This window comes from Tinamus guttatus, unplaced genomic scaffold (assembly GCF_059628265.1).
Source record: "Tinamus guttatus ecotype Peru unplaced genomic scaffold, ASM5962826v1 Tinamus_guttatus_pri_ptg000287l, whole genome shotgun sequence".
Taxonomy (NCBI): Eukaryota; Metazoa; Chordata; class Aves; order Tinamiformes; family Tinamidae; genus Tinamus; species Tinamus guttatus.
Window position 1 is genome coordinate 1,074,105 of NW_028288821.1, and position 24,533 is coordinate 1,098,637.

Sequence of the window (24,533 nt, forward strand, 5' to 3'; positions counted from 1 at the left end):
AATTGGCATTGTCCCTGCTCACATTTATAAAGTGGTGTCACTGTTAGAACATGATGTCAAAAAGTTGCTAAGTATTGATTTTTGTTCCTCCTTTTAAGAGCGCAGCGAAGCAGCTTGCCTCCTTACAGCCACATCAGCTGCTGCAACGTGGTGGAGACTCAGGTGTTCCTTGTCTCGAGTTTTCTGGACATTGCAGTGCAGCAGGGGACACCTACCCTCCTGTAAGGTCCCCACTCAGCTCCTTGGAGTGCCTTAACGGAGGAGTTGAAGGGACAGACCCTGTCCCCTGTCAGGGACTCGAATGGATCCAGAGCTCTGTGCAGGTTGTTCTCATGCCTTGCTGGGTTATCAGCAGTGTCTGAGGGCTGGCCAAAGGTGCCACTTCCGGGCCATAGCATTAAGGGGAGTGACAGTGCCTTCCTTGATGCAACAACTGTAGCAAAAGCTGTGGGAAGGGGCCCACGGAAAGCTTCCCCTCTCTTTGCTGTAGCTAACACAGCCTGCTTGTCTGTGAGAGACAAGATGCAGTGTCCAGTGCTGGCTTGGAAGCAGAATTTGCAGCGAGGACAACCAAGTGGTCCAGATACAGGGGTTCACGTTGACAGCTTTGCATGGTTTGGGCAACACAAAGCAGCTGTAGTCTGACACAGGATTCTGCTTAGGCTTCATCTGCTGCTGCTTTCCAGGCTAGAGAGGCATCCTGGGCAACCCGTCCCCTTCTCGAGGGCTGAGCAGCAGTGGGGACAGAGCTGCCGTTTTCCTGTTGAGTCACTTGTACGAAGGCGGCTGTGACGGTTGAAGGGTTTGACGGAGAGCACGTTGGTGCAGCCACCTGGGGGGGATTTCCCTGGTGCTCTCCCCTTGCCCAGCCCTGAACAGCACAGACCCAAGCTGATGCAAGCATCTCTGAACCTCAGCTCCTCATCTCTAGATAGGAAGAGCCTTTCCGTGCTTCCCTGCGTCTGCTTATAGTGGATCCTAACTGTAAAGCAGAAATCTCTAGAAAGTCAGCATGATAGATTCAGATTCAAGGATTTGGTATCTCTTTTGCATTGTTAGTCCGCTCAGGTTTAAGCTATTTTCTGTTCCTTTGGGCTTGGAAAACTGGCTCGAGGCATTAAATAAGGTCTTTAAAATATTGAAATCCTTGTCTGCAACGTCCTGCATATAAATCGCACCTGGGAGCAGCATCTCACAAGGTGCTTGGCCTGTGCAAAATGGAAACTGTCATAGCAAACCCGCTTGAGTGAGATGGGAGGCTCTTAGCTGCTGTGGTCATTTGCATCTTTGGGTGCTTATGCAATCTGATTAGTGCTGCACAGGGAATAATTTTTGTAGGGAGTGAAAATTTCATGTGGTAGAAAATGGGAAGATGAAAAATAAAAAGACAAATGTGATCTTTTTTGCTTTACTGCTGTCTAGAAAAATTGGGAAGAGCTGAAGGGCACCCAGCCTAGAATGACCTTGAGATTTGGATCCCCTCTAAGAGGATCTCTCCAATTCCAGCCTCCAGTAAAACTCTTTCTCAATGCGAAGCAGTTCCAGTGGGCAGGTTTGACAGAGCCCTGTGTCAGCTTTGTGGTTTGTCCTTCAACTGGGAGGCTGCTCAGTAGCAGGGCTGGTGGTGTCTGACTTAGGGAGAAAGGGTTTGAACCAGGATATATCTCACACCCCAGGATGTGAGGTGCCTCGTGGATATTGTGGGGGTTTCTCTCCCCTAGCGTCCACTTTCTGCCAGAAAACACAGCCTAATAAGACTTTCAGGTAAAGTTTCATTAAAACTGGTGCGTTTCTGCCAAAAGATTCTGTTTCACCAGATCTTCATTTGCCTTTTTTTTCCAACAAGTGATCATTTCATCAGAAAATCCCTGCCCAGCGCCAGCTGTGATTATCCAGCTCTGAGATCGGAGGCGCACCAAGGGCTGAGTAAATCTGCCCTGCGCTGTCAGGAGCAGCAGCCCCGGGCTGCTTTCTTTAGAGCAGCAGCAGGATGCTGTGGTCACTGTGGGATCCTCTGGACATCTGTCAGGAAGTGCTGCAGCGGCGGCTTACGGGAGGGGGTGGCAGGAACCCTTTGAAATCAGTGAAGGGGAGCTGAGGGCAATGTGTGCTCGTGAGCTTCTCCACGCAGGCTCCTCTTCCTGTCTGCCGGTGCCAAGCAAGCAGAGGCCATGCAAAGAGCTTGAATTTTTGCTGCTTTTCTTTCAGGTTGGGGCTGCGTGTGATCTATGGCGGGCAATCAGGGAGCTTTTCTGCAGCGGGCCGTTTCCTGGCATCTGCCTTCAGAGTTTTCAGATATCACACTAATTATTAAATGAGAAACTTGTCATTTGTGCTGCCCCGTTGCCAAGGGGGCTCCCGGTGCAGAGCTGTCGGCTGCTGCTCGTGTTTCCGTTCCAGGTCGGATGCCTGTGCCTTCTAGCTCTTTGCTTCCCAATGTCAGCAGCTAGGCCCACATCTTCAAAAACAGCCTTTGATCACGAAGCTGTCATCTTTGCACATGCAGCCATCTGTGCCCAGAAACACATTGGTTTGTGCAGGCAAACAGCTTTTCGCACCTGCACATCTGTGAGCTCGTTTCCTCTCATAGGCAGCATGATTTAAGAGTAGGTTTGGGGACCCTTGGGAAGAGTGGCTGATGGTAACGTGAAGACAGAGGTTTTGAAAAGTGGAAATCCTGAGCACGGCTGTGTAGTGACACAAATGGGGAATGTGGGACAGAGTCACTCTGAATCATGCTCCTGCCTTGCTTCTTCCGTCTGAAATGGAGTTGTCTTTCCCAAACTCACTCGCACACTGGGAGGATGTAGGATTATTGTCTGTGCAGGTTCCAGCCTACTGGGTGAATAACCAAGGCTGTGAGGTGGAGCAGGGTTCCTCTTGCTGGCTCTGGGAAGGGATCACTCCACGCACGCACGGCTTTGCTGCTCGCCCTGGCCAGCAGATGCAGATGTGCCTACCTTTATTTCAGCTGTGCCCGCAGGCACAGGCAAATCTTTGTTCTCTGAAAAGCACCAAAGTGGGATTGCAGGGCAATAGAAAATACTCCAGTAGGAGCCATGCCTGTGTCAATTCAAAATCCATCTAGTGAACGAGGCAGAGGATGGAGAGATGGGAAGGAAGCGACAGCTCTGAGGAAGGGAGGAAGGGGTTGAGATCTCCCAGCTCCCAAAGAGGAACTGTGTGACAGCTCCCAGTGCCGCTGTGGGGGATGAAGTGGGCAAGCTTTTTAGTCTGGCACAACCAGTGCGCAAGTTCATGCGGACAGAGTTCAAGAAGCCTTAAGATCTGAAGAGATCTTAAGGAATTTGAAGAAAGTGTTCACCAAAGACTAATGTTGTTACTCAACAGATTTTGTAGCCCTAGTAGGAGGAGTGGAAAGATGCAGGAGCAGGTAGAGCAGGGAAAGGAATCCTCTCTTGCTTGTCCATTTTTTTGCCATTCTTCCCTAATGATCTACTAGCCGAAACCCATATCAGTGGCAGGATCCTTGTGTCCAGACTTGGGGCGCTGGTTATGTTCTTATTCTCTGCCTCTTATCTGCCCCTTTCCACACTTGCATGGGAGCTGCCTGGAGTCCCAAAGCAAGGAGAGCCCTTTCCCCTCTCAGAAAGCATCAGCTGCCTTTGGTCCTGTGCAGGCCACGTGCAGAGAGAAATCTGACCTTGCTCATGGGTGATTTCCTGCCTGCTGTCTGGGAGTCAGCTCTGATTTCTCTTGGGGGCTCCAGATGCTGTACTGGGCTCCTCTCTACCCTCTCTAATTAAGTCATTCAGCATCCAGGGCCCAATCAAGCCCAGGATTAAGGGTTCTTCTTTCTCCTTAATTGCAAATGTAAGACAAATGAAATATCTGATATAATCTATGCAGCTTGAGAGCCTGTGTTCAACAGAGGGGTTGTTGTAAAGTCTGAATTAGCTGATTTTGCTTCAAGTGGAGTTATTTCCCATTTCCTAAAGTGTAAGACAATTAAGCTTTGGTCTGGCAACATTTCTCCTGTGGATTGATATTACTGGGGAAGTTTTTGGCCCTTTCTGGGCTGATGTTTTTGCTTTTTTTTCTGGTAGAGTTTAATAAAGAAATATCATATATATTAACATTTGAGGGAATTTGGTTTCAACCTGTCCAACTTGACTGTTTTAGTCTGTGTAGAAAGGAAAAAGCCACTGGTTTTGTGAGCGGTCTGTTGTGATGGTTAAAGGATTTTTTTTTTTCATGGCAAAGCTGCTGGAAAATTGTGGAAAAGCGCAGAAAAATGTCCTGCGGGTCTGGGTTATTGTTGTTACCTTCTTACAGAGTGCTATTTTTTTCCTCCTTCAGCTAGAAAGTGCTGGTTGGGGTGTTTTGCAGCAAGGGAAAGCAATCGTCAGTTTTGTCTTAGTCCTTTTAACTTAAACACAGGTATCTTGCAGCAAATGAGACAGGGAAAATCCATGTGCATTTAACCGAGTATTGTGTGTCATTTCTCTGGGCAATATCACAGCAAGGTTAGGTCTGAGAGAACCTCTTTAGATCGGGGAGTACTCTCCTCTGAGAAGGAGCAGTTCCCTGCGATATCATTATTAGCACCCCACAGCTCTGGCTGCCTCTTGTCGCATTGCCCGGGGTGCTGCACTGGGCAAAAGAGAGTGTCTGCTCTGAGGAGGCTAAAACAAACAAAAAAAGGTGGAAAAAACAGCTAGCAGAAAGAAGAGATCTGGGACAAGATGTCTAGGGTGGTGTGCGCTAGGCTCAGCACGCCACTGACTTAACTGCAGGCATAATTTGAGGAGGGTGAAAAGTACTGCACGGTCTGGTGGTCTCATAACAAGGAAAGAGCAGCTCCTAACCTTGCTCTAGCTCTGGAGGTTGATTTGTGGCAAGTCACTTCTTTCTTGGCTTTGGTTTCCCCAAGCAGGGCCCTCCGTGGGACTGCGAAGATGAATTGGCTGATGTGTATGCTAAGTGCTTTCCCAAGCATTTAAGTAATGGAGTGTTAGAAATATCTCATTTGTGCTTAAATGTGGCTAGCTTCTCCACGACTAAATTACTGCATACAGAAACCCTAAGAGGGGAGTTGTAGGTCCTGTCTAAGTCCCTGGAAGGAAGAATACGAGTTTGTTATAGCCACATCAGGACATTTTTCATCCTTTGGGTCAAACCTTAGCAACTCCTCCTTTAAGGACAAAGGACCAAAGACCCTGCTCTTTGGTTGCAGTCTTAGAATCACAGAATAATTTGGGCCAGATGGGGCCTTAGGAAGTCTCTAGTCCAACCAGGATCAGTACTCAACCAGGGTCAGCTGTGGGATCTGACCGGTTGATCAGGGCTTTCCAGGAGCAGCAGGGTCTTGAAAAACCCTGAAAGTAGAGATTGCCTGGCTGTTCTGGGCAGCCTTGGTGATCTCTTATCTCTGGTGAACGTTCTGCTCTGTTTTGTTGCAGAATGAAGAAGATGAAATCAAGCTAGAGATAAATATGTTAAAAAAATATTCTCATCACCGGAATATTGCTACATATTATGGTGCATTTGTTAAGAAAAGTCCAGCAGGCCAAGATGATCAGCTCTGGGTAAGTGTTTACTGCCATTCATGTTCTTTGTTTCCAGCTCCTTTCTGGAAAGTTTCAGGATATCTGGCCTGGATCTTGCCCCAGTGAACTGTGAGGTGCTGTTCTCCCCACACATCTTCTATTTCCTATGTCTTTCTCTGAGGATGGGCAAAAGTTTGGGATGGTGCTTGTTTTGTCACTCTGATTGCTAGTTAGAACTTTTTTTCCCCCTAAATAAATTCTCTGTATTTTTTCCTTTAATGAACATGAGAGTTGTGCACCACCACCTTTTCTTGACTGTTCCTCCCACTTTTCCCAGTAGGAGGAAGAAAAAAAAAAAGCAGAGAAATAAGCAAATACCTTTCCATTTTTTTCCTGCAATATTATTGGAGATTAGCAGCAATTTAAAAAAATCAATTTCAGCAATTAAAAAAAAATTCAAAAGCTTGAAATTTTGAAAAAAAATCCCATAATTTTCAGTGCTGTTAATGTCTGTCTTTCTGAATTTGTAGTTTCTAGAAGGAAAAGAAGTGCCCACAACCGATAAAAGGAGAGGAGCACTACTGAGGCTTTTTGTTTTTTCAGCAGTGTGAGTCATTCAGGAAGCAAGAAGTTTAACTTGGCTTGTCTCCTGGGAGGGTGGCGTGTGGTTTGCCACACCTTGCGCGTGGGGGACAGGTGAGGCCCGTGGTGTCGCTCGCAGGGCCCTGCGTGTGCCGTGACCAAGGGGTCGCTTTCTTTCCCTGCAGTTGGTGATGGAGTATTGCGGTGCTGGCTCCGTGACGGACTTGGTAAAGAAGACCAAAGGGAACTGCTTCAAGGAAGACTGGATTGCGTACATCTGCAGAGAGGTTCTCAGGGTGAGTCACTGCAGCAGAGTGTCATTCCTCATTGCCACACAAGAGACATTTCCCAACCATTGGTCACTAACGGGGCACCAAGGAGCAGTATCATGTTGATGCTTTGAAGCAAGAGGCTCATGGACTCTGGCCCTCGAGCCCAGAAGGGCCCAAGGGTTTGTCAGCCAGCACGATGGCTGCTTGATATCACATATTGCCCTAGTTAACCCCATACCCTGTATAGAAAACACATAGGTTATGGTTTTCTGTGGCAAATAGTCGCACTTCCACAAGTCTAGTTTTCGACCATCTACACAAGTAAATAAGTTTTCTGTATTTACAAGTCTGTCCTCCACTTCATTACGTCTTAGTGCTCTTTGCTCCAGCTATACATTCTGTATAAGATACTTCTTATCATAATTCATTGATGTGCATGGTTCAGGGCCAATTTTCTGCACTATTAGAAGAAATGTTGACTAGGCAGCATTCCCAAATCCTGAAGGTAGCCCTAGTGCAGCAGTATTTCCCAAGATAATTCTTGGGACTATATTTCAATCAGTGCAGGCTTTGGGATTTTTTGTTCTTGGAAAATACAGATTCCTGAGCGTCTTCTGTGAAAGCATAACTCATAATATAATTGAAGCTCAGAAGAAAGTGTAGTCTAGTGAACTAGCCTGGAAAAAAAAAAATGGAACCTTTCATTCTAAATTCAAAACCATTACACAGCCGCTGATCTGTCTTCCTTGTAATGCAGTTTTACTTCTTTTTTTAAATAATGGTAAAATAAGTGCGTATTCTGGGAGCTGTAGTTTAAATGAGTTATGCCAAACTAATGCTTGAAATTCTCTGCTTCTGGAACACTGGAGATGAGAAACGTGCTCAATGGAGAATATCAGCCATCTTGCCTGGCTTTAGCATTGGGTTGTAGATTATAATAAATATAGCTGGAGATCATGGTGAGAGCTCTTCTGGCAGGCATTCTTAATGGGCTGGTTACGTTGCCATCCTTTTATTTGTGTGGCTGTAATACCTGTATTGAAATTATATTGATGTAAAAACTTGTTTATGCCCTTGCAACTGAAAGCAGTAACAGTGTGCTTGTGTAATGAAGGGACTGGTTTTAATCCTCTTTGTTTGAAAACAGAGAATGACTTGATTACATGTGGATTGAAAACAATTCCTTCTGGAAAAATTGGCATGTGGGTTGAAGCTCTGTTGGAAGTCATTAGTATTAGAGAAGCTAAAGATTCTGAGCAAAGCATCCCCATGCTAATTATATTATTTTAGTGTGTTCCATTATATTTGTGATCATTTAACTATAGATAATTTTGAAAGAGAGGAAATGCCAGAATATTGCAAATATTAGTTGAATGAAGGTAATATTTGCTACATTCAAAACCAGGTTCTGACATGGTATTTGGGACTGTGTGTTGTCTGCAATTAGAGGTTTGCCACATGCAAAACTTGGCTATGGTCAGCCACTTGCTAACTCCATACCCTATACAAAGCATTCTCCATTATTTTCTCTATAGATATTCTGTATATATGCATGTGCTATGTACACATAGTATAAGTAGATATCCTTTGATTCTGAAACTTAAGTTTAAAATATTGGAACCTCATTCTCTCCCCATTTGATGTCAGATGTGCTCCACTACTGTCATACTGGGGATGAGAGAAGAGGATCAGGGCTATGGCTACTGTCCTCCTTCACAAAACTGGGATGGTGATGGTACTTATCCCATCTAAAGAACTTTCCCAATGAAGGAAGTCTGAGGAGGGTAAAAATATAAAATGGCAACAATGCTGAGCTTATTATAGTGATAGGAGGAAAGAATAAGGAAAGTCTGGTTTTCTTTCAGGGCTTAGCACATCTTCATGCTCACCATGTCATCCATCGAGATATTAAAGGACAGAATGTTCTGCTCACAGAAAATGCAGAAGTAAAGCTGGGTAAGTTTCCTTAGAAGCATGTTAGATTCCTGGGCCTTAAAATTTTAAAATTTCCATCTTGTCTGGGAAAGAACCTTCAGTACCCCAACGCAATAGCTGTGTCAAGTAGTGTTAATGGTTTGTGGTTATGAGGTGGCTGTCATGTAGAAAGGGCTGAAAGACATGGCATGTTCTGCAAGGCTGTCACTCACAGCATGCCAGGAACACAGCTGCTTCTGGGGAGTCAAACACAGGAGCTGCCTGATGGCTCACAGCACCAGCAGGCCTTCACAGCCAGCCCCCTGCATACAAAGTTTTTCTTGTCCTTTCACTCAAGATGGCTTTAGAGGAAAAAGAAAAAAAACATGTTTGAGAATAAATTCTGCTCATCATTTCTCCAAGGGAAGTGGTTTTAGGAGATTTTCGTAAATTTGACAATAGATGCTAAGGCTCTGACGTGATATTACTCACATGCAGGGGCTATCACTGAAAAGTAGCAGTTACTAAAAGTCATCTCCCAAGAATGTTTGAGAGTTTACTCATTTCCTTTTCTAGCTTTGACTTGTCGATGTTGACAATTTCTAACTTTCTAAGACCAAAATTGAGTGTGTATCTCCCCTGGGGTGTCTGTCTGTCATATCAGACATTGCAAAGAACGGCTGGCAGTGATTTAAAGAGCAATCTCAAGGAGAGTACCTCTCATTTGGATGTTCCTTATGCCCCCTGTCTTTAACTGAAAGAAATCACTGTAGAGTTTGAGAACAACAACAAAAAATGTTTCCTATAGATGTAGGGTAGGACACCTGGCTGGAGCAAAGCAAAATAGTGCTTTAAATCTCATGACTTAATTTGTGATAAAATCCTGGCTTCATTGACATCAAAGGGAGTTCAATGGAGGCAGGATTTTGTCTGTAGTCTCTCTATGTATCAGCTTTTACCAGTTTTCTCTCAAAACTAACTTGTCTGTGTGTGCGTGCGTGTGTTTTGCCATCTGGTTTAGGTATTAGTGCCACTGTTCTTCACATGTTGGAGAAATGAATCTTTCTAGCTCTGAGTGTAAGTGGGTAAAGATGAGACAGATTTACCAATTACAACAACAACAAAAAAAGAAAGAAAATAAAAAGTTTTCCAGAGAGGTTTAGCTCAAATGTGTCTTAAAGAAGATTGAAAGCCCAGAGATCCTCGGTGTAGTTGCATTTCACTTCCACATTTCCATTTGAAGCACAGAAGGTATAATAATTCCAAGGGACCACCTTGTTAGAGAAGATTTGATAAACAGGCACATTAAATTATGGTGGTAGAAAGTATCATTTTATGTAGATCAGCACCGAAGAAGCGTAGGTGAGAAAATTGGCTCCTTGATGGTAACATTAGAGATGATCCCCTTCCTGTCCTTTCCTTTCCCTGTTATTTTTGTCTTCTCTGTGAATAACACTCATGCTGTGCCCAGTGGATCCAACTAGTGTATTCTAGAGGTGTGTTCAACGAAAACTAAAATCACATAATTATTGGTTGTGTGGGCCCTCCTCATATCCGAAGAAAAACATCTTGCTGTACACTCCTGATGAGCAAGTAACGTCTATTCAGCACGAAGAGCACCACACAGCTCTCTGGTTGTAATAAGTCTGAGGGCTGAATAAACTGGTATATGATCCAACATGTTTTAAGATGCGACTTCAGTGTGAAAAATGCAAAGAAGGACTTCTTCAAAGCAATTCAGAACCAGGTGGCAGTGACAAGAGAGTTCTTTTTAACTTTAACAAATGGCCTTATCTGACACTTTCAATTTTCTCATGTTCCTAAATATTATTTTTTCTTTCAGGTAATAGATAAAGATCTCAAGTTCTCCTCAGTGTATTATTTAGAAAAAGCGTAACTTGTTCTGTAATATCTTTGTAGAATGGTTCATGGCAGTTGTAGCCTGCCTGCTAGATTTACCATGTTGTTTCTCTTCCTCAAGAGGAAAAACAGTTATATTTCAGCTGCTGGACACCATGTGCTGCAGAAACTCAGATGTGATATATGTTGAACCCCAGAGGTTTGGTATCTAAACGATCTGAAAGTGACTGAGCAAACTTTACGTGGATGCAACTGTTTACTAGTTTCTTTTACCTCTGCTTGGCTTTTCAGTGGATTTTGGCGTAAGTGCGCAGCTGGATAGGACCATTGGGAGGAGAAATACGTTTATTGGAACTCCGTATTGGATGGCGCCCGAGGTCATTGCTTGTGAGGAGAACCCAGACTCTACGTATGATTACAGAGTAAGCCTTACAGCTCTGCAGAGGGTGGCAAAGCCTGCAGGTTGCTGCCGAAATCCTCTTCAAGCACTGAACTTGAAAAGTTCAAACTTCCTTCCTTTTAAACTGCAATAGTATTACAACTGTGCAAATAGAAGTATTTGTAGTGTGTGTGTGGGCAGTTGTTTTTTTTTCTTCTTTCTTTTTCTAAGAATGGAGTTTCACTATGACTACCTTTGTGAATTGTTAATATCTGAAATGCACATCTATGGACTCCTATTCAGTGTAAAAGTGCAATGTTCTGATATACAAGGTTGCTGGTCAAAGTGGAAGAGAAAAGGTAAACTTGGGAAGAACACTTGAGAAGAGTAAGGCTAATATGGCTGGGTACTGCATTCCTCTGATAGAGCTATTTTGCTCTATACTCAGCTGAGAATCCTGAGTTAGCTGTCAATAATTTGTATCACCACACTCAAATATGAGCATTTTAACTAACAGGTTTCCCATCCCAGAATGTTTTCCAGTTGTTCGCAGAAGTGCAGGACAGCAAAGGGTGGCCAGCACCTCTGGGCATCATCTCCTTTCCAGGCTGCACAATCCCTGCTTATGGCCTGGAGCCTCCCAGCTCCAGTCAGTCCCTTAATCATCGCTGTGACTCTTTCCTGGGCTTATTCCAATCCCTCTTTGCTTTTCACCTGCTGGCGAGTCCAGTCCTGGATTCAGCATTCCCAGTAGGCTCTCTCCAGTGCTGAGCAGGGGGCAAGAATCTCCTCTCTCAACCTGCTGGCATCACTCTTCCAGTGCAGCCTCATCTTTACTACCCATCTTTCATGCAGAAAAGACCAGGTAAATAAACTGGCCTTGTCTGGTATTGTGTATCCTTATGATTACAGTGGTTAAGGAGTCCCTGAGCTTGTTTTTGCTCCTGCGTGAGCACATGCTGATTACCTCTTTATGGGAGCCAAAGAAATAGTTTCTGTGTCCTCCTGAGGTGACCTGTGTGTTCTGCAACCTGCATGCCAATGGCAGCTCTTCAAACTCTCTCTGGTGGTTCTCCTACCTATTATAATATTCTAAAGCTTCTCTTAAGAGATTTATGTATTCTTTGTACTCTGACCTATTCCCAGCAGTGTTCTCTGTCTGCGTTTACCATGCAGATTGTTTTCCAGGGATGGCTTTCTGGGCAGCTGTTCTCTCCAGACCTTCTCTTGCTTTGGATGCTTTGTTACCGCTTTGAACCTTTAATTCTAATTGTGGTTTCGGAAAACTTCCATTTTCTACTGAACTAGAAGCTGCGATTCTCGGTTGTTAAGATCTTCTGTGCTGTGCTGGCAGTGTGAAGTTTCATTGTGTGAATGGCAGTCATGACCAAAGAATGTTCTTGGATTTTATTTTATTTTTCATACCGTATAAATCTATGTAGAAGCCTCAAGAAATGAATCTCTTGTCTTCATTCTCTGTTCCCAGCTGATTTTCTTTCCAGAATGTCTTCTTTTCAGACTACATAAGCATTAGGGAACAGGCACCCTTGATTTTTGAGGTTTCCCTGCTTTGAATAATGAGCATGGTTCATCTGCTTGCATTTGTCTTTATGTCTGCTTCTGAATGGGTTCTGCAAATAGTAGTTTAAACTGATCAATGGAGTGTGTTGGAAGTGCTGATGTGGACAGTGCTGTGACCGAGAACGTGGCAAGGTCTTTCTTAATGTAAATTTACAGTGGATATGATGAGAATAGCAGAAACAAGCTGGTTTTTGTGTGTCTCTAACTTTCTGGTCCAGCTCTGATGGGGGGGGGAGAAAATGATAAAAATGATAACAAATGAGTAAAAAGAAAGATGCATATATACATCTGTACAGGTGGACTTTTATGGGTACAGCCATCATTTTCCCTTTTTGTCTGGTTGGCCCTCACACTTTAAAACCCAAGCCAAATTTCTCGTAACCTGCTTGTTTTTCCCATTTTTTCCCAGAGTACTTCCGTACTTCATTCTTTTCACATTTCTATAGAAGATTTTCTGTTCTCTGTTTAATTATAAGTAATGATCTGAATCTATTACATTTCTACAAGTTTTCTTCTCAGATCCCTCCACAAACTATAATGCAAACTGTTTTTCAGCTTGCATAAAGCAGTTTAGAGCAACTGGACGGAGAAGGCACTGTTGGTAAAGTTATAGAGGGCCAAATCTGATATGAGCCCTCATTGTATCATATATACAATCGTATTTATGCAATATGATTCATCCTCATGTTCTTATGGTGGTAAATCACTTTTAATTTTGAAGGCTTGCCATCTGTCTACCACTGCCTCTTTTAAAAGATAATTTTAGAGAAACCCCACATGTTTATTTGGTCATGTGTGATTCGTGTGGCTACATTTAGACCCAGAAATAGAGAAACGATGCATGTGAGTGATCAGACGAAACCTGTGACGTTTTTCCATCACTTGTAGTGTTCTCAGTTCACCTTCTGTAACCAGAGCCTGGTCTGTGGCATCCAGGGAAGCTCCTAAAGGAAACTTCAGCCTAGGATGACTGAGCTCACGTATATTAAGGCATAAATTTGACTGCCCAATTGCACTCTCATGTGCTCAAAAACAGGCAATTGGAGACTGTAGATAGGAAAAAGTCACACCTTGGACCTGACTATAATTTCTACTCTATCCGTGTAGAAATTCAGTAATAACTACTCTGAAATAAGCATTAAGACCAGGCTTTTACTGGCCTGGAGCAAGGATGCAAGGGAGGTCTATCTCACTGCCTTGTGACAACAGTTTACTAATTTAATATGTATTTTCAGTACATATTCGATATTGCTATATTCTACATCTTTTATTTTTGAAGGTAAGAGGTTTGCATTTAGCATCTGGCTGCTTAGATCATGAATCAGCTATTCTGTGTTATGAAATGGAATGGAAAGCTTTGGACTATTAGCACATTTCCTAAAAACTCAGTAGGGAGTAGGAGGGAGCAGAATATATGTCATTCTCGTACCAAAATGACCTGATCCAGAAGAAATCTAGGAAAACATAATAATAATTAAAAACAAAGCAAAACTTAAATGCTGCTAGTTGCCATGTGCACTGTTTCTTTCCCTGCAGAGTGACCTGTGGTCCCTGGGAATCACTGCGATTGAAATGGCTGAAGGAGCCCCTCGTAAGCGACACGGGACTGGGCAGTGGGGACGTTTCTAAGCTTCTGAGAGTGTTCTGTATTAAAATAGCTCATGCTTGGCTAATACACAGATGTACCAAGTTCTGGCTGTATCTTTCCAAATAATCTATGACTTTCTCACTTGTGTGCCTTTGCTTTCCTCCAGCCCTGGAGTCTTGGCTTCGCATTTTCATGCTTTGCCTCCTCTTCTAAGGAAATGATAAGTTTTTCCTAGAGCCCTGATTAGTGTCACTTTGTACATCACTGCATATGGATTCAGATAAGCAGAAGTGATTGACATATTAGCAGAAATATTTGACATGAAAGACTTTAGTTTTAAGCCTTTTTTAATTTTTTTTTTTTTTTTTAAAAAGGCAGTGGGGGAAGCCTGGCCCAATGGTTAGATTTTTTCCTCTGGGGATGTCTTGATTTCTCCCTGTTTTATTTACTCATGGACTGGCTTGGGTTCCTGGTCCTTAGTCTCAGATCGGCTTGACAGTAGACATGTGCTGTCACTGCTGTGACCCCAGGAGGGAGACCCTGGCAGTGCCGTCAGGCACTAATGTTGGTTAACATTTTGATTACTATTTATCTGGGCCATAAAATAGCTATCTTACTATGTCTGCGTGTTTTGATCTCAAATTTAGTAAGCTGTAGCACACAGCTATTTTAGTTACTAGATTTATTTAGGTAAAAAGTTCTTTGATGTCTGAGAGAGGTGACATTTCTTGACTCACTGAAACCTTCATGACCCGCTGAAGCCTTATAGATACAAAAAATACAAGGAAAGTTGCACTTGCTGTTGCCGGGCAGCGAGTAGCATGGTTTCTTTTGACTAAATCCTCATTAATTGGTAATAACAATGTAGTGTCATGAAAGAGTTCTTGTACTCTGAGGCTCTATTTCTTGGCTGTAGCATGTGTTAAGGTGGTGGATGGGGAGGGTCTGTGTCAGGCATGCTGAGTCCGGGACCATTGCAAAGGGTGGGAGCTGCCCTGGCGGGATCGAAGCAACAAGGAGCGGGAGGCACATGGTGGGGTGGCACCTCCTCTTTAATGGCTTGTGGTTTCCCTTGCAGCCCTGTGTGACATGCACCCCATGCGAGCGCTCTTCCTCATCCCCCGGAACCCGCCTCCAAAACTGAAATCCAGAAAATGGTAAAAGATGTGTAAAGTGTGTTCTGTAGCTACGGGCCTAGGAGGGCTTTTGAGCTCCAGGGGCCCTGATCTTGTCAAATCCTGCTCTGAGCTGCAGGGTTTTTCCTACACTATTTGTGGTGCTAGGATAGGCCACTTGTGCGCGTTAGGTTACCTTTGGGAAGGAACATGATTCTTCTCAAGTTGGGCTGAAAAGTTGCAGCAATGCAGTTGCTAAAGACTGACATAGGTGCCTGAAATGTAGTCCCCGGCAAGGCCTAGATAAGGCTGTCAGGTCAATGTTTTGTCAGGACACTGCAGTGACTATGGGGGGTTAATGGTAGTCATTGTGGCTTGAGGAGAGTTAATTTCTCTTTCTAAACTTGAAATCTAATGAAAAGCTTGGCCACATTGGAATGATAAGGGTACTTTCTGAAAGAGTAGTCACATTGGCCAGATTGTGATCATGCTGAAAATGGTGTAAATTCCACCGAAATAGGTCTGGTGTGGAGTTCTCTCCATTCGCAGCTCTGCGAGGTTGGAGGAGGCGCATGAGTAAAACTTGCCTTTAGTTCATGCAGTTCCAGTGCAGAAGGAAACCATGTAAATCTGGTGCTCTAGGTCATTTGGGGGTAGTGCGTGGTGCTCAAGTGGAAAAGGATGTTTATTTTCCCCTATTTTTCTAACTTTTTCAGGTCAAAGAAATTCCTTAACTTTGTTGAAAGCTGCCTCGTTAAAAATTACTTGCACCGTCCCTCCACAGAGACCTTGCTTAAGCATTCCTTCATCCGAGACATGCAGAATGAACGGCAAGTGCGCATCATGCTGAAAGACCACCTGGACAGGACCAGGAAGAAAAGAGGAGAAAAGGGTAAAGTGGCAAAAAAAGAAATAAAAAGCATGCAGACAGCGGGCCCTCTTTCTACCTTTGGCAGCTGAGGACAAGGTGGATGTGGCTGAAATAAATACTGGCACTCTTAAAACTCTAAGGAAATTTTGTCACTGATGGTGGTGGGGGGCATGTTGAAAATCTGTTTGCCAAACCTGGATTCTTAATGGTGTTTAAATGCTAGTCTTTGGAGTCTGCCTGATACTGATTTCACCAAAAATAACCCTAATGCTATTGTGATCAGGGAGTCCAAATAAAACAAGGCCTTTACTCTTTTGAGTGTCTAAATAGTGTTCAGCAGGCCTTTCCTAGTCTCTTAATTTGTACATTCACCCACTGTCCCCTTAATTTACCTACTGTATCTCCATACAATTTTAGCTTGTGAGATCTTTGAGGACAGAAAAGCTTTTTTTGGTGGAGTGCACGAAAGAGCCCTCGAGAAGCCCTCCAAGTTGCAGCCAGATACAAATGGGTATAATGAGTCATCTGTCTTACAGGGTGACTGAAGGAGAAGAAAGCATCTGAGTTTGCTGCAAATGCTAGCCTTATTCAGAGCAAAGCCTGGGAGAAGCAATGTTGGAGCAGCCTAAATGCCTGCACGCTGCCCACTAATTGCTGTGCTAAGTGGAGAAAGAGCCATAGCCCTTTTGTTTTCCCTGCCCTCCCTTGCCCTCTTCACTTTGTCTATATGATTCCTGCAGGAGGGACGTAGTGCAGAGTATTGACTGTAATGGCAAACTTGGAAAGCACTAAAAAGTTGGGGAGTAACATATAAACTCTGAGTATTGATTTGAGGTCTGCACTATTGTTATCTAAGATGAAACTGTTGTTTGCAGTGCAGATTTCTTGACTCAATAGTCAATTCCATGATGGCTTTAAGCTTTCAGAGTACATTTGAAAGGAAAGGCAACTTATCAGAGGTTTTCACAAATGCACTTAAAGGGAAAAACATAATAATCCTGATCAGTTAATGCTAGATAGCTATATTTGGATCTAAAAAGTGCTGTTTTTAATCTGGGTTTACTGAAGGCCTCAGCCATAGAACAGGTATACGGTAGCAGAGAAGGGCAGTATAAATCCCTTATGTCCTATCTTGATTTCATTCTGGAGGAACCTTGCTGCTAATGTTATGAAAGTTGGATTTTTCTGCAGGTTTAATTTAGTTCAGATTATGGAAATGGGTTAGATTTATAAAACTCAGCCATTCACAGGGTAAAGATCTTACACTACATCCCCTTAGCCTCCTTGGCTGTGCAACCTGTGGCTCCTAAACTCCTTGTGAGCTGCATGTAGCTCAAAAGGAGAGTTCAAAGTTCAAACTAAATGATCGTAAATGACATCATCCATCCCTGGGGTTTACATATTGTTGTTCTTTTCCAGAAGAAACAGATTATGATTACAGTGGAAGTGAGGAGGAAGATGATGAGCCGAATGAAGATGAAGGAGAGCCAAGGTGAATTTTATTACTGGAATATAAAATTTGCCTAGCCCAGCTGCTCTCTTTGCAGGCAGCTCTCCTCAGATTGGCTGTTTTAACTTATCCTCAGTTCCTCATCTCCTGTATTTCCTCCATTGCTTTAACTGTTTTGTAGTTATTGAGTATAAATGCTGAGTGTAAGACTTCAGTAGTAAACTGCTTTCCCTGCAGTAGGGAGGAAAAGGTAAAATGAAGGAGCCAGCAATCAGCTTCAGGCTGGTTTGCAGCACAGTAAATGCAGATACATCACCAACGCACTGGAGACTTGTCGGAATGTTTTAATTTACTAACACAAGACAGCAAGGAATTCCCAGTGCACGTTGTACGCTGCTCTAGTGTTGTGTTTAATCATATAGAAACTTTCCTTTTGTTTCAGCTCCATAGTTAATCTCCCAGGAGAGTCAACTCTCCGTCGGGAATTTCTGCGGCTGCAGCAAGAGAACAAAAACCGTTCTGACCCTCATCGGCAGCAGCAGCAGCTGAAGGACCAGGAGAAATACAAGAAGCAGCTGCTGACTGAGCGGCAGAAGCGAATAGAGCAGCAGAAAGAGCAGAGGAAGCGTCTGGAAGATGTAGGAACTGTCTTATATTGTTATTTGACATCCCCTTGCAAATAAGAAAAATGTGCCAATAGAGAGAAGGCTTTGAAAGGCAGGCGGGCTGTGTTAAACTGCCAGCACAACCTGTACTGCACCCTGTAACCTTGGGAGAACTCTTGTCATTTCTGAATACAGTGATGTTAAATGATTTTAAAAGGCCTCTGCCCCTTTCCTGCTGTCAGCCTGCCCTGATCTTTGGGAGCAGATCATGAGGGTGTTTCACTGAAGTGTGCTCTGTGATGGAGATTTAGGCCAATGACATGAGAAACCCTGTTTTCTTTCTCATGTGCATGCCCAATTCTGAATCTGTGATCTGACTTCCGATCCAGAGTCCTGGCCCTGCATCTTTTTAAGGTGTTACAAGATAGCTGCCTTTTCAGCTGCCTGACACCCTGTGCTGTTAAAAATGCTGCCAGATCACTGGCATGTCTCTTATCATGAGCATATGATGATATTCCAGCATGGACAAACCCCCTGAAACTGGTATTGGTGAAGCCTAGTGCTGCTCCAGCAGAACTGGGGGACTTCTATAAAACTGTTCCTTCTTGAAATGACAGGAAGGCATCTGTCGTTAGATTAGCTGCCAGCCACCACAGAAAACTCATATGCCCACTGAAATTAATGTCTTTGATTGCCAAAAGGGCAAAAGTTTTACATCTAGCATTTGACAGTCATCGTGGTGGCAATTTGTGACTGTCTGCTCCTGCTGTGGTGGGTTTGAGGTATCCCCTAATGCTGAGCGCGTATCAGGAAAGGGACCTTGTGGTTAATGAGTACCAGCATGAAGAATGTGGGTACAGAAATAAAGAAAAACGAGCAACGTTGTTTCCTGGCCGTTATCTAGCATCAAAGGCGAGAGCAAGAGCTCCGGAGGCAGCAGGAGTGTGAGCAGAGGTGGCCAGAGGCTAAGGCTGTGCAACGGACGGAGGACAAAAGGACTGTGGAAGATGAGCAGTGCATGCTGGATGGCCTGGGAAGATCAGAAAAGAAGCAGGTACAAAATGAGTGTTTATTGACAGCCGTTCACAGCTCCCTACTCCTGGCGCTGATGATGATCTCTGTTCCCCGAGCATATTCCCATCCTCTGAGTCACAGACCAGAGGGGGACTTTAAAAAATGTATTTACTGCCTCTTGTTCTCCCCCTCACCCTTCCTTTGAATTATTGCGTGTTACTGAGTCACTCTCTTATCTACAGCAGTGGCACTTCCTCTCCCATGAGCATGGTGCTTCCATCCCTGTTGTTTCCCCTTGCTGTGCTGGTCTTCAGCTGCTTCAGTTTGATTTAAAGTATCTTTATCCTGAACACTTCCAGCATCTGCTCAACTTAAGCTTAAACCTCCAGCATCTCTAGGTTGTCTTTGGGTTATAACCAGGAGCATCTCTCTTTCGAAAATGAACATGAAGTGGGCATTAATTTTAATACTGAAATCTCATTGTCAAGTCATTTTGGCCACATTGTTTTTGTAATGCTTCAACAGGCAAATGGATTTGTAATCAGATTAAAGCATGAAGTGTTTGATAACGCCCTCTGTTTTTAAGGAACGTAAAGGCTAAAACATGATTTTCTGCTGTGTTTGAGGAAGAAAAAAGAAACAAAGCCAAACTGTTTTGTCAAGCTTTTCTTCCAGAAGCCAAACAAGATCTCTTTGAGGTCATTTTATGCTCCTTATTGCTTAGGGGGTCTAGCTCTTCAGGCCTTGCTGAAATGCTGCTCGCTTTTCTCCTTTTGAAAATAACCCAGCCAGTATTTCTAGCAGACTCATTTGTCCTCCAAGAGGTTCCTCCCTTTGAAGCTCACTGCTGCTGCTTTACTTTCAGAAAAAGCTGGAAGACGTGCAGCAGCACAACAAGAAGGTTCATCGAACTCTCCCCAAAGACCAGACACAGCTGCTGTCTCTCCAGCACGACCACAAACAGAAGAAAAAGGAGCCTCCCAAAAGTTCAGCTGCAGCAGCACATCCTCCAGCAGGCAATACAAGCAAAGAGGTAGCATCTCGCCCAAAGCAGCGTTTTGTCGTAGGTGCAATTTGTAGTGCTGAAGCAGAGAACAGGCTGGTGTTTCAACCTGTGTCTGGGGCTTGACCTGTGTCTTCCTATGCACGTGTAGTACAGAAAAGCCTTGGGTTTCTGTTAATATGGAGGGTAGGAGTTGGCCTCTGTCCTGCCTATTGCAGTCCAGAGAAGCATTTGGCCGTGGTGGGGAGGGAAGCGAGATCTTTCTGCTCCTTAATCAGGTGTCGTTCACTTGTCTCCCAGAGGAATGAATCAAGGCAGTGTTGTCTGAGGATTTACTGGTGTCTTAGCCTGACTCTGGGGTTCACAAGATAACCCAGATTCTGAACTGTGTCCTGCTTCCTAAGCACAGGTCTCTGTGCCCCAGTGTCCTGTTGTGGTGTTTTTTCTTGTTTTTTACCTCCCAGGATTTTAGGTATTTCAGAGTTGATGGCTATGGAGTAGCCATATAGTCTTTTATTACATGTTGTTATCTGTTTCAATCTCTTTTGCTAATTCTGAAAGTATTTCTGTCCACCGGCTTGTTCAGCCTACTGTTACCATATTGTGAACAGCTAGGAGTCCATTTCACATATCTTACCTCTCAGTTTGTAGTGTACTTTTTAAATTATTTTATTTTTATTTTATTTTATATATCCCCAGCTTGTGACTGTAGTTCCACAGCCGATGGGACTGCTGTTTTCCTAAAGCAAAAGACAGCTTGCAGGCCCCTCCTAGGGGATAGCTATGTGTTCATAGAATACTAGGTGTAATAGTGCTTCATAGCAAAGCACCTGCCTAAAATACCCCAAAAAAGGCTTCTGGGAGAGCCTGTGTATACATGTGTGTAGAAGGAATGCAGAGTCGCGTTTATTAATGTGTCTTGCTAAAGTCTCTCAGCAAGTCTCTAAGCCTTTCTTGGTGGCAGTTGGTGTGTATGCCCTACAACCAGCTCTCCAAGGTGAAGATTTCTCTATTAATAAACAGTTAAACAGTTAGTTGTTTTGTCACAATTGTTGAAATTATGCATTTTAATAACTGAATAGAATCTACAAACAGTGCTAAGCTAAGCAGTGATACGAAATCAAAAAGAAGATAAAGTCCCTTGTTAGAGTAGCTGTCTTGTGAAAGCAAGAGATTCTCTAAATCTGTTTGAAGTACAACTTAACTGTCTAATGAATACGTTAACTCCAAAGAGTTTATTGCACTGACTGATTAAACAAATCATTACTAAAACTTGAATTAGCTTTTTTTGAAACCATTATTTATACAAGTAGGAGGGGGTCAGGTTTTGTTTAACTTTGTTTTCTCATTATATCTTATTCCATCTAGGGAGTAAGTAGATACTGGAGTAGAGAGGCAATCCTCAGGCTAAATGGGCACTAAAAAAGTCAATAGAAGTGGCTTCCCCCTGTGAGGCCTTGGGGTAGGGGTAGAGGTGGGGAAGCAAATGAAACATTGAGCTCATTTAACTTTCTTTTCTTCATTGTAGCTAAAAGACAAAAGAACCACAAAATGTCAGCTCAAGTACTCATTTCTAGTTTTGGCACGTATTGTAAATGACAGAAGAATTAAATGTATTATGGAATTTTTGTATGTAGTCACTATTAACTTTTAATTTGTGCATGAGATTAAATATATCTAGTTGTGGCTAAGTTAGGCTCCTTTGGAAGCAGTACACAAACAAAAGGAAAATCGCACAGACCCTTTAGGTTCACAGCTCTATGCTGTGTTCTTATGGCTCCCATAATATGCTCTGGTTTTGTGGACAAATTCTTTTAAAACATCATTTATATAATCTCAAAACTTTTTGGAAATTCTTCCGCTAAAATTGTAATTAGTGGAAAAGGGCGGCATTTTTTTGGCTGAAATTTGAGACTTTGAAACTATGTTGGCAGTCATACTTGTTCACAAGGAAATGTTTAAAAATTTTGACTGTGACTGGTGATAGATAACTCAGTGAATTTGGTCTTGTTAATACTGATCTTCCCCAGTTTGTAATAAGAAGATGCCAGAAGGGATGCCAGTTTCTCCGTTGGAGAGGTCTATACATTGATGGAGGAAGCCTGCCCTCCTAGGGAGTGTTCTTTGTGTAACTTTGGGGTCTCTGTGGCATTTGTAGGACTGTTTATTGCTATATGAAAACTGTCCAAAATTAGTGTTGAGAGATCAGAAAGAAAGGAAAAAAAATAAACAAGGCCAAAAACCCAACGTCCCATCCCTTCCAAACCTCAAGCTTGTGCAAGTTGGAGCCACAGAACCTTCTTGTGGGAGCTGCTCATCTTTGCTGTCGCACTTGTCCTCTTGCGGGCAGGTCGGAGCAGGTTTTCCCTGATGTGAGCAGTTGTGCTCTGTGCCACATCCGAGCGGCGGGCGCAGGAGCCGAGGGGGAAGGACCCTTCTCTTGGGTTGGCTGCTGCGCTGGTTTGTTGCCTTGGTGCCTGGATGGGAGCTGGAGGCAGTGCTGGGAGCACCACGTACAGGCTGAAGGAGCTCACATTTAATCCATAACATATTGCATGCAGGTGCCCTCTGGGCACACAGATGTATCAGTGAAGTTATTTCCAGCATAGTAAAACTCCCCTATATTTTTTCCATTTTCTATCTTGCTTATGGTGAAATTCTGCCTTCAGTGTTAGGAGTTGCCTAAACATGGCCTCAAGAGTAATATAACCACTGAGTTCACTGGGCCTAGGATTTCTTGGTATTTGGCTGTGGTTGCATGTTTTTGTAAGTCTCTCTTCTAATCAAGGTCTGTGAGACTAAAAGGATTTATTTTCTGTCTCCTCAGCAGGTTCCTTGACTGTGTTCAGAATGTGCTTAACTTCCTGACATAGGCACAGACATGCAGATACAGTGAGAGATACCATTAAAAATGCCCGTCCAGACAGAGACCTGGATGTGAGATAGCATTAATCTCTAGCTTGCTGGGCAGAACTGCCTCTAGACTGCTGAATCACAGGATGTGCTTAAGATTTATACTAGAGAATGAGAATTAGTTATGTGGAATGAAACCAGAAGGATCAGTGAGGTCAAAACCATGGGATAAAGATTCTGTAATTTGCAGAGCCCTCAGGAAATGAAAGGACCTGTATTCCTTCCAAATCATTTTCCTCAAACTTTTTGCCTAGTGCAGTTAAGGCACTATAGAACAGAGCCTTAAAAGTGCTTTAAAGAGGAAAGCCACTTGCAGTCATATCACTGTTGTAGAAGCAAGTAATAAATGCATGGCAAAATGGGCTGTATGTTATAAAAATAAGTGAATGGGGAGGGATGATTCCTCCTACTTAAAATCTCAGCCTGTAGCAAATGGGATGTCTGGGGGGATAAAAGGCAGGCTGCAGTTGAGGCACATCTGGTGCCCCTTTTCCTTGAATGGGTGATATTGAGGCTTGCTGCAGAAGGTTGATGAGAGAGAGAGGGTTGCAGAATGAGTGACAGTATTGGCCAGTATCGTGCCAGGGCTGCCCTCTTGCTGACAAGGAGCCCCATCAGACTTGACGCTGCTCTCGGAGAATGTCCAGGCTGTGAAGACTGAGACTGAATATACGACTTTCTTCTCTCCTCCTCAGGCTGAGGACCGAAAAAAGAAAAGTGACGGCATCCAGCCTTCCCTGCAATGGTCAGCGGTGCTTGGGCACGAAGCTGCCCCCCACGCTAGGATGGGCTCTGGCAGTAGCTCCAGTCCTTGCACGCCTGCAATGCAGAGAGCTGTGTTAGTACAGGTATGGTATTGCTGCTCCGGCGGGGAAGAGAAAGCACGGGATGGTTTCTGAGCAGAGTAGTAAATGGGAAACCTGATTCCCTCTGCTTCCACGCATAAATGACTGAGGGTTGTGACAATCTGCCTCAGAGATTCTTGGTGCCACCATGTGCTACTGAATAATAAGTGGAATTATATTTAGGCATTGCAAATTGGGGTTAGATAACAGTTATTTTTAGATGCTTGATGCCTGACTGTGCTGATTCTATGGTATTACTCTTAGATATTTTGCAGAAAACCTGAATGAGTGTGCTGTTTCTGGATGGTGTATTATTCATATGGCATCATAAATATTTGTGACACTTTGCAAAACTAGTCTAAACCAGAGTGACTTTCCTGAAAATCACGTACACAAGCAAGATTATTAGTGATCTTATAGAATAATCTAAAAGCACATAGAGATGCAGTGGTATCTAGTTACCAGTGCAGAGTCAGATTCTGCTTCCAGGTAGAGTCCATAAAGTCTGTGAAGAGCTGTTTCTATTCTTCAGCTGCTGGGTCACCACTTACCCTCTTATGGAGGAACAGATCTTTTTCAGTTACAAATGTAAGAGCCCTGACATTAATGTACCTGGTGCAAAAGATCTTCTACGGCGCATCTTGAACAAGACTTGATCCTTAGGATGTGTGCGTGAGACCTCCGAGTGTGCCTGCAGTGGCACCATCCTCTGGGTACCCACTAAGATGTTGTCCTTGTGTGGTGGCCTTACAGGCTCAGATGATCTCTCTCACTTGTACACAGGGTGCTATGTGCTTGCTTTCTTGTTGAAATGTGAAATATTTTAGGTGTATTTATTTTAATATCTTTATACCTTCTGAGCCAAGCTTTTCACACCTTCCGTGTTCAAAGGTGCTTCTAAGTATTTCTTTATGTTCTTTTATGCTCATCTCTGCAGCTTTTGCATGTTTTTGTCAATTTGACAGAAATCACTCAATACCAATCAGTTAGTTACTGATTTCTGACTCGACTGGCTTAAAACTCTAGTACAA

General features: G+C 43.5%; 1 protein-coding gene across 1 annotated transcript in view; it reads left to right on the plus strand.

Annotated features, from left to right (window-relative positions):
• The window catches only part of NRK (Nik related kinase), an 85,241-nt gene that overhangs the window by 28,587 nt on the left and 32,121 nt on the right, over positions 1-24,533 (plus strand). The window contains exons 4-15 of the mRNA XM_088527434.1: positions 5,424-5,549; positions 6,278-6,388; positions 8,230-8,320; positions 10,430-10,560; positions 13,635-13,689; positions 14,765-14,843; positions 15,518-15,693; positions 17,092-17,164; positions 17,565-17,760; positions 18,632-18,781; positions 19,607-19,774; positions 23,353-23,505. Coding sequence (XP_088383560.1) covers positions 5,424-5,549; positions 6,278-6,388; positions 8,230-8,320; positions 10,430-10,560; positions 13,635-13,689; positions 14,765-14,843; positions 15,518-15,693; positions 17,092-17,164; positions 17,565-17,760; positions 18,632-18,781; positions 19,607-19,774; positions 23,353-23,505 — 1,509 coding nt within the window. The remainder of the gene's footprint in view (positions 1-5,423; positions 5,550-6,277; positions 6,389-8,229; positions 8,321-10,429; positions 10,561-13,634; positions 13,690-14,764; positions 14,844-15,517; positions 15,694-17,091; positions 17,165-17,564; positions 17,761-18,631; positions 18,782-19,606; positions 19,775-23,352; positions 23,506-24,533) is intronic.